The sequence below is a fragment of the Megachile rotundata genome, chromosome 8 (genome assembly GCF_050947335.1).
Source record: "Megachile rotundata isolate GNS110a chromosome 8, iyMegRotu1, whole genome shotgun sequence".
Classification (NCBI taxonomy): domain Eukaryota; kingdom Metazoa; phylum Arthropoda; class Insecta; order Hymenoptera; family Megachilidae; genus Megachile; species Megachile rotundata.
Window position 1 is genome coordinate 11157986 of NC_134990.1, and position 12485 is coordinate 11170470.

The following is a 12485-nucleotide window of genomic DNA, read 5'->3' on the forward strand; positions in this document are numbered from 1 at the left end:
TATAACGACTTTGTTGTACATAATTGCTGATTTGTATATTTTTCATATGTATGAAAATATATCATATAAAAAATACATAAAATATTTTATTGTTTGTACAATATTATATATTTATTTTACTTTCATTTAATTGTACTTATTAATAAATTAAAAAGTTCATAATAAATATTTTTGCTATAAGTACAAAAAAGTAATTTTGTTTAAAAAATTGCTAATTACAAATAAAAAAATTTGTAAATAAATATGTAAAAAAGATTTTCCCCACATTATTTTGTTATAGATGCAATAAAATGAAATATTTTAAATATAAAAGAGTAATGTTATTTACGGTTTTTAAGCTATGTATTTGTTTATGTGATACAATTATGGAACCAAATAATTTACTGAAAAAATTAGTATAATGTATGACGTACTAAAATTATTTCGAATTCAAAAATGCTTAAATTGTAAAAACTGAATATTTAAATAAACGTACCTGGTTATTTGACACATATTAAATTTGTACATATTTTTCCCATCATTTACAAGGAACAAATGAAATGGTACTACTTGAAAAATGTATCTCCATGGCTACTTTATGTATATACAAACATGCTCTGCATCATTGGAATGTTGATTAAAAAAGTGTTAATTTTATAAAAGATAAGTCACATACAGTCTTTTCTGTTCCCAATTTTCAATTAGCTATTATACACTCTCTTTGTAAAAGTAGAAAACTTCAAAGCTTTGTTTCGTGTTTAACCCTGTTTCTAAATAACTGACTTGGTCGCAACAATCCTTGAGAATTATGTAAATATGAATTCCCGGAAATTATAACAGCCGATACAGAGTCAGAATTAGAATGCAAGAATTCATTTTTATTACTATCTTCGAACGTATATCGTTGTTGTTGCTGCTGTTGTGTTTCCCCGTTACTATTATGCCTGTGATTGTTTTTCATACGGAAATGTACTTCAGAATCTGTCTCATCTTCGTTATCCGCACTATCCACATCTCCTGAGAAACAAATTTGTATAATGCATTTTATGAAATATAATTTTAACGTGTATTTTAAACAATAAATTTAGAAACAATACCTACCATCAGAACTATTGGTAGAAGGTAAATAAAAACGCGAAGATGTCACCTTATTATTCCCTACACGTCGTTCTCGATCCCTGGCAATATTATTTGGGTGATTATATTTAAATTCTCGAGGAAGAGTATAGCTTCGAGGCAATGAAACTTGACTACCCTCCATATCGCTAATTTCTCCTTCGATTTCTCCTTCACCCTTGGAACTTTCTTCTCCACCGTTTTGGCTTAAACGTGATTTTTTATTTATTCATTGTTTATTTAACAATGAGGATATTCTATTTTATGTTATATATTTGCTAATTACCGATGATTAATGTGAGCGGAAGGTACCCAATGAGAATAATGATGAGGAAGACATCGTGGTGCGAGCAAAATTTCCGGTGTGTCTGCTCTTTCTCTCTGTGTCGTTCTCCATGAATTTGAAGGATGAACATTTGGATAATAGGAGGAAGATGGTGGTGGAGGTAGAAGGCAGTGCATTTTTACCGGAGGCCACGAAGATAACGTTACTCCTCCATTTTGATCAATTGCAGATGGTGCAGATGTAAATAATGGAGAACTGGGAGAAGTGTGCAACTTTGTATTGGGTGGTGGTTGTTGATTCGATGCAGGCGATGATGAGAACGAGGAGGTCGAAGCTGAGGGTGGAGGAAATAATTTTCCTTCTTTGATCTCTTCTTGGATAGCTCTTAATTCTCGCAGCTGCTGTTGCTTTTTCTCTTGGAGTTTTTCCCTGATCAAACTAACACTCAGGGATCCAGTTGCTCCAATATCTACTCCAATCTTTTGCTCGTTTGAGTGATCGCTCTACCTCAAAATAATGAATATCTGAATATAAGTTAAAGGAAAAACAATAATTCATAACATTCCTTTTATTTTTGTTAATAAAATAATTTTGTATTACCAAGATTATACTAGAATTTACGGATTTCTTCCAGAATGGTATTAATTGACGTGAATTATTATTTACACCAAGCCGCTGTTTCGTATCTCCTAGTGTATTTATAGAAGCTGTAACAGCTTCAGTTTGTGATTGTGGTGGAGGTGGAGGTACAAAAGTAGTTGGCTTTTTCTTTTTACGGTTTGGATTTACTACCGTTGGATTGGCAAAACGGCAGTTAAATACTCCTGGTATTCCACCATTACTTAATTTAACTCTTCTTACTCCTACATTTACGTTAATTTTTTTATCTTCTGAATATTCTATTTGTTTATCTTCCAAATTATCCTGCAAACATGTCATTGTTATGTTAGTGATGACGGTATACTTTAAATATTCGGTGTTCCGATTATGAATGATTCTTTTTATACCTGATTTGTCAAAGCTGTTAGATTCGAAGCCGTCATTCTACCACCAGCTTCGTACCTCAATCTTCTTACATGGAAAAACCTGGAGTAAGGTATAAAATTAATAGTAATTATCATGACTGAGAAGAGTGTTTCATATGACTGAATAAAATAATTGGTTCTATAGTTACCTATAATAAAGACCCATGAAAAACATACCACCGAAAAATAAAGCTAAAAACGTAAGTACTAAAGTTATAGGGTTTGGATGATGTTGGTGTGGAAGAAGATCACTTCTATTGATACCAACTATCCACACACCTATGAGTAGACTATTTTCCAAGAACATGACGGTATAAAAAATTACCTGTCCAAAAATATTTAATGTTTTTACAGATAGTCTTGTCATTTAAAATACAAAATATTTGTTTAATATGTACTGAAAAATTACCATTTTTTGACGATGATTCGTTTCGTGTAAATTTACATATGCAAATATGTAAACAAACGCAAGAAGTGATGCTAAAGATGTTTTTCTTAAAATAGGTAAATGTTCACCACCGTGAAAAAGGCCATCAGGAGTAAGCAGTAGCCACATCAACATTGATAGCCAATGAAGTGCCATAACAATTAACAGCCACTGCCCACCATAAAGTGAAGCATAAGCTACTAATACTCCTACTCTAGCACTTACAGTTCCTAAACGCCATGCTAGTTGTGCCAGCACACCTAGCCATGTCAGCACCAAACGTTCTAAATTACGAAGACGTGCTGCACCCTTACTAAAACTGGCAACTGCCCAGCATACACTCCACAAAGAGAGACCAGCAGATACTGCTGTTAATTTTGCCAGTTTGTCACTATCCCTACTTTCAGTTTCTTTTCCTTTAACAATATCTGTGTTTGATTCATTATTAATTCCAATTGATAATAGATACAATTGCAAAAGTAACATTGGTGCAGCTTCACAAAATGCATGAATAAGGCGTAATACACAGAGTTCTCTCACCTAATACAAGAGTAAAAATTTGTATAAAAGTGCTATATTTTGTAACATTAACTATATGTGATATTTTATATACACTAATCTAATAATTCTTTACCTCATGTTTGACATAAGTTAAATTAACTGGAATAAATAATTTGAAGTATCTCCAGAGTACGCCTACTTGAGTTGAATGAAGTAATAGAACACACCATATTGTCCAATTATTGCTTTCTTTTTTCTCATTAATATTGCAAGCTGGTATAGTATTACCAGTTAATTTGCCTCTGGCACCCCATAGATACCATCGTATACTAATAATCTGGAATTAACAATAAAATATGTATTAACCAAATGCAAATGTTAATAAATTAAATGAAATAATTGAAAATCTAACCTGAGAAATAATTAATGATGTTGCTATAAGAATAATGCTCAAAGGAAATAGAATGGGAGGAGCAACAGAATGATGCGCAAGAGCATATACCATTGCAAAATCGAAAACAACGTCGCAAAAATAGGATGCAAGTGAAATTATGTTGAATAATACATCGCAAAGTGGTAAGAATTCGTGTTGATGTTGTGCTTGCAGATGCTGGGCCATAATGGGCTTGTGTTATCCATTTGGATTATCCAGCACCTTTTCTTTCCATCAACCTATGCCACACATGCCACAGTATATAAATTCTTCTATACAGCAGAAAAAAAGAATAGTTATTTTAGCTAAAATTTGTAGTATTATATTAGATCATTATTATTAAAACCATTAAAATACATTTTTTAAACAAATTAATCGCTAATTTTTCGTTACAAAATATTTTGCATAAATCATATTTGTATTTGTAGCAACAGGTAGTCGACAGTCGATAGATCTAAATTTAAATAAATCGATTTTTATCCGCGCCTCTACAAATCGTTAATAAAATTCATATTTTCAATTTTTCATATGTGGCGATGTAAAAAAATAAATAAATAGCGTTAATATAAAATTAAAAGTATCGTATTATTATATAAAATTAGAAATAATATATTTTAACGTAAAAACTAATTCTCCACGCATTGTTCATAATGTGTCAATATATACACGGGGAATAGCAAGATGAAAATAATCGCAATAGATAAATTTAAAGAAAGCATTTTCATAAAAATACAATAAAAATAAAAAGAAAGTCTATAAAGTGTAGGAGGAAACAAATTTGCTTACCACATTCCTCAGATGTCACCGAATGAGTAATCACAAAAGTAACATTCTCATCTGGATGCTGGCCTCGCTAGACCCTGGACCAACGTTGGAATGCGAGGAATTTCTGTGTATACTTGGCAGACGCTTTCAAAAATAAAATCCTTTCTCACCGGCTGACCGTAGTTTGAATTCTCTTCTGACTATATCGATACATTTTTCACTAATTCATGTTTAAAAAAAACTGATTTCAACAATTTTAACAAATCTCTACTTAAATCTACCTGTTGATTCAATATTCAAGAGGCAACTGTAGTCTAACACATATTACTACCACATAGATTTATCATTACCCCACTAACTCTAAAATATAAGACTGTCGATCAAGTACTTAGGAATTCCAAACAGTGATTCTCATTTATTCTTTCTACTCTTTTCAGTGATGCTCAAACTTTTATTGCTTTATTATTCGTTATAACCTGACTAACTTCAGGACCTAGGAATACAATAGTGATAGCGTACTTGATCATCTACAATTATCTAGGTATGTATGTATCGATTGTTACAATTTCAAATTTAAAATTTCGAACTTTCCTGATCGAACATTTCTAAAGATCTTAATTTTTTAGTTAAAATATATGTATACATAAAGAGATAACCATTTGTTTGGTATGAATAATGTATGAATATTTAAATTATTATATAAACACGTCGAAAAAAATAAATATTAATATTGGCATTAATTTATTTTCATGATTATTAGCATTTTTTATAAAACATCTATAACCATACTATATTGTTATATGAATGTTTCTTGTTAATATGATTTTATATACTAAGAAATCCTTATTATACAACTAAAAATTTATATCTTTTTCTTATTTACCATATAACACTTTTTTAATAATCTTTAACTGGTACTTTTTTAAATATAGTGTTAATAAATTTTATAAAATTGTTCTAAGGCCACTTTTGCTAAAGTATTAATGTTTTACTTCGATCACATTTGTTATTACATAAACCAATGAAAATCTATTTTTATTCATTTTTTAATTATGTTATACAATGACATTATGTTACAAAATAATTATTTTTTAAGTTTTGTAACATAACACTAACTTCTTATGTGTGAATTAGAATGTGACAAAATAGTCTAACAATGTTAAAAACTGTATCAACATTCAAATTTATAATTGATATTAACAAGATGTAATAAAAGGACATAATTAAATTATTAAGAAGTGTACTTATATAGTAATGATATGAATAAATAATATTTACTATATACTTTATCATAATAAATGATCATTTCTGACCTATTAATTTAAAATAGGAATGACATTAATTTATTTCGTTTCAAATACAACACAAACATTCAAATGCACAGTAACATAAAAATGATTTTATTTCTTAAAACTTTAATAGATTTAGGAATATTTAAAATTTGTATACATTTGTTAAAAAATGAACGTTTATTTTTATTTAAATTGTGATTGAAGTTTAGAGAGGGTAGAAATAATATTTCTAAATCTGTAAGAGTTTCAAGATATAATTAATAAATATGTGCAACAGTGCAACTTGACATTATGAAAACATGACAGTGACCATGTACTTTATAAATGCACATCAATAGTGAGACAATGAGATTAAAGAAATATTTTTTACACATTCTTTAACTTACAGTACAATAAACACTGCCTACAAGACAGGTATTTTTATATTATAAAGCTATTCCCAGTTAAAACTAATATAAAAGACATTCATATGCAAACAGAATGCAGATTTATAAAATCAGTCTTACAGGTTAAAAGTCAGATCTGATACATATATATTTTTCCCTGCTTATAATATTATTTAAGCAGAAATATTTTTAAGTACATTGGAGTAAAAGAAAACGGAGCAACAGTGATATATGTACAAAGACAAAAAACCAATTAGTATCATCTACGTAGATATATGTTTCCTATATAGATATCTGGCAGCGTATTAAAAATTGCAATTGTTATTTTCGGTTGTATGCACGAAAGACTAGTGAAACAATTAAAATTGTTCATATTTTTCAATACCTAAAACGTCCGTATAACTTATTCAGTTTATACTTTATCGAAGCAGCACTTTTGAAAAGGTATATATTGAGTTATATTGTTTAAATGGTAACATCTCAGAATTGTATCAATAAATATTTTTATCAAAATATTTGTTTCCCGCTGGCATACTTCATATTTTAGGTAAAATGTAAAAATTCGTAATTTCAAAGTGTTCATAATCAATTTCTATTAATCCAATTTATATTATTGGATCATATTAATTTTCTATAGAATAATACAATATGTGAATTATAAAATTGGCAAATAGAATACTTTCGAATATGCTTTCGGTCTAAACCTTCAAATAATTACTACTCCTTTTACTTATATATAACTCTCAACAAAAAGAACAACGTACGAGTATTTTAAGTATCCTTATAGCTTAAACGAAAAGGAAACGAAACGTTTGTTTCGAGTGAGTTCAAGCAAATACATTTGCTTTTGTCTTGAAAATGTGCAATAGATACTTATGTATTGTATTATTCTTGTAAAAAAATTCCATTTACTTCATATCAATTTCGTCAGTCAGTATGTTTTAAAACATCTTCTATCCGCTTTTGTCATTTGTAATGTATAAAAGGACTAAAAATTTCAAAAATTTGAAGGAAAATCGTAGTTACACAGAACATCTTGAATTTGGTAAAAATTCTAAAATCGTCATTAAATAAACAATCAGGAAACTATTTCAATCAACTCGACCATAAGTTGGAACGATATCTTTCTCTATCCAAAAGTCGCAGTTTGGATAGTCATTGTCAGGAAGTGTATCTTGCCCAACAATGAGAACTCGTTTCACACCATTTTGATCCATCTGAGCTACTTCATCATGCCAAACGTAGTGATTGAAAAGTTGTTGCATCGCTGATACATGCCTTTTCTCAGAAGGTGTACGTGCAGCATATGATCCAAGTATCGCTGTAGCATCACTGTCAGGATCAGCCAATTGGCCACGTGCTTGAGTTGCTACATAGTACGGAATGTTACTTTTCATTCTGGCAACCGTAAGAAGTGGGCATACTACACGAATATCCGAAATCATGCTCACTAAACCTTTGAACGTTGCATTGTAACGCCTAAAAAAATAAGAAGAATATTAATTAAACATCAAACCAATTGTTATACTTTCAACACAATAAGTTTAAAACTTATTTTAACCTGAGAGCTTCATCGGCCAAGCCTGACGTTCCTAGTAAAGATTCCCTTACGATTTTTTCTACTTGTGTGGAATTAAGAGTAGTATTCGAATTAAGGTATTTAAGAGGAGCTCCAGCATGAGCTGTGGTTCCCATTACAATCTTAACCGAGAATTCATCTCTTGCCCAAATTTGACCTACGGGTTCTTGAAGAATGGCACCATCCAGGACAAGCCACTCATGTCTTCGGTCTCTCGACGTTGCTTCTCTAGTTTCAGGTAGTCCAACGTTTCCTAGATGCCAAGTTTCCGGGATCGAATCCATCAACTCCTCAGCGCTTTTGCTCCGTAGACAAGCAGCGTCGTTACATCTTATAGAATTCAAAAACTGACCGCTAAGTTGCTCTGAAATATGTAATTCTCTTCCGGGGAATATTGCGCTACCGCTGGATATCCAAACTTTATGGAAAAGATCCCTTGCTCGACGAATACCAACTAAGGTTGTTACTAGAGTTCCCCCTGCTCGGTGGCCCCATAAAGTAACAGACTTTTTGTTACCGCCGAAATTTTCGATATTCAACCGAATCCACTCAAGTGCTGCTATGATATCTGAGAGACCATAATTTCCAGATGTAGGTGGATGTGTGGCTCTTGAAAGCGGCTCAGCGGCTAAGAAACCAAAGACTCCCAATCTAAAATATGAAAGAAAGCATATAAAAAATACAGTCTACATTTTCATTCTTAAATCTTAAAATTGTTCAAACATAAGAAACTGTTATCTACCGAAAATTGGGTCGAACGAAGACCATATCACGGACTCGAGCTAACTTCGCAGAAGGCTGCATTACACCTGGAGAGCCGCCGCTAAGAGTCTCTGCACCAATCATAACGACCACCGGTAAAGGTGAATCGTATCTTACTTCGGGTGTGAAAACATCCAAGTACAAGCAATCTTCGCTTCCAACAACAGCACCGGAAGCTTCACGTTGCCAACAAACTTCAGAAGAATTGTGCGCCAGGTAAGTATCTGTCCAGCATTGTTCAATTCTTCGTAAAGTTTCCGCAGGCTGCCAACGACGGTTTTCCAGCGGCGGAACTGCATAAGGAATACCGCGGAATGCGACTGCACCATCTTCTGATATGCCTTGTACAGGACCGCAAGAAGTAACAGCTTTGATGAAGTTTCCGTTTTTCATTAACTGCGACGAATCCTTTCTTGGTCCAATACAAGCAACGCAGATAATGATCACGACTGACATCAGGATACAAAGCGAGGCCACTGAATTATAAACGAAGGGTTATTTTAAACGGACTTACGACCTTCCAAACATAGATATGCAGAGATATATAGATGCTATGCATACCTAATACAAATAAATTCCTTCTTGCAGCGGATATGCAAGCAACGAGGAAATGTTGCTTTGGAGATTCAATACCATCTGGAGCATCTCCATCGAGGCGGACAGTTTCCATCCCATCGTCGCTGGCAATAGGATTTTTCTCTGTCGCGGTGTCGTCCAGTGTCTCTACACTCGCTAATCCAGCTGCTCCTGTGGTTCCCAATTCTAGTTCTCCTTCCTACAAACAGTCATCTCGGTTAAAGCAAATCCTTAATATGGAATAAAATACAAAACGTTTTAGTATACCAAGTAAACTTCGTGTACACGTTCACGTAAAATGCGGTTAAAACGTTGAAGTATATAAGTACCTATGAATAGGATAAGGGGAGTACCTGAAGAAAAGACTACGTGCTCGAGGGTTTTAACTACTATCTTAAGGGTTTTGTAGGGTTTCGTTTGTCGAGTTATTTTTACCGTCTAATCAATCGTGTATTTTTTAACGTAAACAAAATGGCAGGAAAACTTAAATGTAATCTAATCACTGAATATGTTATAAAATCACCTTCTTTTTTCTAGGAAAAACAGAGACTAATGGTAATCTTATAGCGTCAAGTATTCCTTTGCGAGCTTCTTTTTCTTTAGCGTCCTTACTCGGCGTATTTGTTTTTTCAGAAGATACATTTTGTTCATTTTCTTTAGCATTTTTCTCGATTGTTTCACCATCGCCCGATTCGTTCGGTTTAGTCTCATCCTCCTAAAAATAAAACATAAAAATCGTAATCGTTCTATAAAAATAAAAATTAATTATCGTAAAATTGTTTAAAAGGACTAATTTTTGGGGGGCTAATCATCATCATTTATTATAAGGATACTTATTATTTTAAGGGCGCGTAATCAATAATGCCAGGTGTACTGTCTGTCTGACGTCATCCATTGGTTTAATGTTGGATAAAAATCGTTACGGGGTTATGAGCACCCTTTTATGAACACGCTATGGTGCCCCAGGAACTTGAGCTCTTTGAGTGCTGTTGTTTCGTCGTAAACAAACGTTAATCAACCAAAGGAAATTGTATATATGAATTGCTCTTTCGTCCGTTTATACACGTACTCGGATTAAATTAGTTACAAGAGAATGCAAAAACAGGTGCATGTATATACGTATTTAAATTCAATTACGTTTCTACAATACATGGTAGAATGAATGGAAAGAACAATCTGTACAGGCTGATGCAAAAACATTACCTCTCAAGAAAAATATAATTTTAAATATTATTTTCAATTAAATTTGTTCATGTCGTCTTCCTCAAAATAATTCATCAAAATTAAAATCAATCATTTTTTGTTGTAATTACAATAATTTTTAATTTAAATGAAATAACATATGTCAAGGTCATTAATGGCGGTGGTTATTCTAAACGATTACTGAAATTTTTTGATAAGATTAGAAAATAAAATTACTTTGCAAGGTTCCTTGCTTTTTGTGCGACAAAAGCCGGGCATCTTAATACCGCCAATAGGAATTTTTCTCTTAGGCTTCTGTTCTTCGGTTTCCGCGTCTGGAGTGGTCGACTCTACCGTGTGCTTCGTATTTTCAGCGTTCAGCATTTTCTGTCTTTCCTCCTCTGCGATTTCTTTCTTGTCCATACTCTTCTCTTGATCTGCTTGGCTCATTCTTTATTTCTAAAAATTCAGAAGTCTTGCACCAAACTAATTTACATTCCCATAATATAAAAATAAAATTTTTGCATAAAATATTAAAAAAGATTGTGTAATATTAAAATACGATATACTATTGAATAATATAAATAATAAAACATATTCAATGTGTATTATACAATAGAGGGGAAAATGTTGAAGGAAACCGCAATATGGATCACCCTGTACGTAAGCTTAAACATTGCAGCTGGCGTCGGGACGCCCAGACATAAACCGATCGATTGAATGGCATTGCTCTCTGAGCCTATTGCTTCTAGTTGTACATAGTTACCTGACTTTTATTTCCTGACAGTAGGAACTGCCTCATTGATTCAATTAACACGGTATCGATATATGAATATTATGATGTACACGATTTAATCGACACGGTAATAATTGAGGCGAATAAAAATAAGCAGAACGTCGTTTCGAAGAAATTTAAAAATTCGGAAAGACATTTGAAATTCGAGATTACAGAAATTTGAACACTTTAATTTTGAATACGAGGTACATTGCGTCCCAAGTTTAAATGCTACCCAAAAATCGAAATAAAATTATAATTGAACATATACGTATTGTTATAATATTTAATGCAGCAAAGCAAAAATTTCATTTATTTGAAATCCGTTATTTTTGCTGTACTACAATTTATTACCGAATTACTAGCATACTTTAACGTCTTTTTTTATAAACACAGCAACTGGCAATAGTAGACTGTAGCTTAAGGTAAAAATTCGATCGAGCAAATTTTACCGGTCGAACTATAGTGACTTCTTTTGTTTGTTTTCTCTTCTACCTTTCCGTCCCTTTATATTATTCCACTCGTCGGTACTACCATGCAGTACCGAAACAAATACGTAAAACTTTCTCTTTCGTAACATGATTTATATATACATATATATAATTACCTTCATTCTCTCAAGTCATATTTTATTTTCACATTCAAGTAAAATAATCTTACACCGGTTTCAAGACTACATTCTTTATTTTACTTGACATACGACCCAAACAAATACTTATGTTTTATTAATATCTTTAACGTTTTACAAACACGTATTATTTACAAGATTCGCTTGTTTACGCTAAGCCGCTCTTTTCTGATAACGTTACAAATAATCGATTATTCCATCTCGCAAGCCGGTAGTACGCCCACGATTCTGTTCATTTAGTTTTTCATCGTACGAATCGAGTAAATGGTACTGTTGACTAAATACAACTAAAAAGGATTTGTAAACACTCACGCTTTTCGAAGAGTACTGAGAAAGGACGCCACTGAATACTGCAGGATTTCTTGTGTACTGAGGATTTTCTGGAAAATTGATAGGTATCAAGGCGTGCAAGTTAATTTGCTTAGTGACGATCACTTTACAAATCGTAAAATAATACACCAATTCGATTTCAGATTCTATCACTAAACAATTTCAAACAGGACAATTGCGATCAAAAACGACGCCAAGCGCGTCCTTACCTGGACTGCCGTCCTACATCTGTATACGAAGCTTCTCCCCTCACAATTTGAATGGGATACGAAATTCCTTATTGGCTGGATCTGCGCATGTGCAGTCATCTCTTTTTAAAAACACTCCCCACCTTCAGCCTCACTCATATGAAACAAAAATGAAAAGAACAACGTTTATTGATGATAAACATAAATCAAATAAATTATTGAATATGCAAGAAAAGATTTATTTTTATCGCTAAC

At 32.4% G+C, this 12485-nt stretch overlaps 2 protein-coding genes across 4 annotated transcripts; both read right to left on the bottom strand.

Moving 5' to 3' along the window:
* Window positions 1-557: 557 nt before the first annotated feature.
* On the bottom strand, window positions 558-4909 carry LOC100881066 (uncharacterized). 2 transcript variants are annotated; one of them, XM_076534100.1, is made up of 10 exons: window positions 4554-4909; window positions 3747-4006; window positions 3468-3671; window positions 2816-3373; window positions 2556-2731; window positions 2389-2467; window positions 1982-2305; window positions 1382-1884; window positions 1081-1301; window positions 558-996 (listed from the first exon to the last, which is right to left on the bottom strand). In XM_076534100.1, the coding sequence occupies exons 2-10, from the start codon at window positions 3951-3953 to the stop codon at window positions 719-721; spliced, it is 2550 nt and encodes an 849-aa protein (XP_076390215.1). In that variant the 5' UTR covers window positions 3954-4006; window positions 4554-4909; the 3' UTR covers window positions 558-718. The 2 variants fall into 2 exon arrangements, with proteins under 2 accessions (XP_076390215.1, XP_003707122.1); XM_003707074.3 differs by having other exon boundaries at window positions 3747-4039; window positions 4554-4908.
* Window positions 4910-5852: 943 nt separating this feature from the next.
* On the bottom strand, window positions 5853-12398 carry Nrt (Neurotactin). 2 transcript variants are annotated; one of them, XM_012294207.2, is made up of 8 exons: window positions 12252-12398; window positions 12025-12092; window positions 10547-10768; window positions 9651-9842; window positions 9113-9326; window positions 8532-9027; window positions 7772-8440; window positions 5853-7689 (listed from the first exon to the last, which is right to left on the bottom strand). In XM_012294207.2, the coding sequence occupies exons 3-8, from the start codon at window positions 10757-10759 to the stop codon at window positions 7302-7304; spliced, it is 2172 nt and encodes a 723-aa protein (XP_012149597.2). In that variant the 5' UTR covers window positions 10760-10768; window positions 12025-12092; window positions 12252-12398; the 3' UTR covers window positions 5853-7301. The 2 variants fall into 2 exon arrangements, with proteins under 2 accessions (XP_012149597.2, XP_003707123.2); XM_003707075.3 differs by lacking the exon at window positions 12252-12398 and having other exon boundaries at window positions 12025-12245.
* Window positions 12399-12485: the final 87 nt, after the last annotated feature.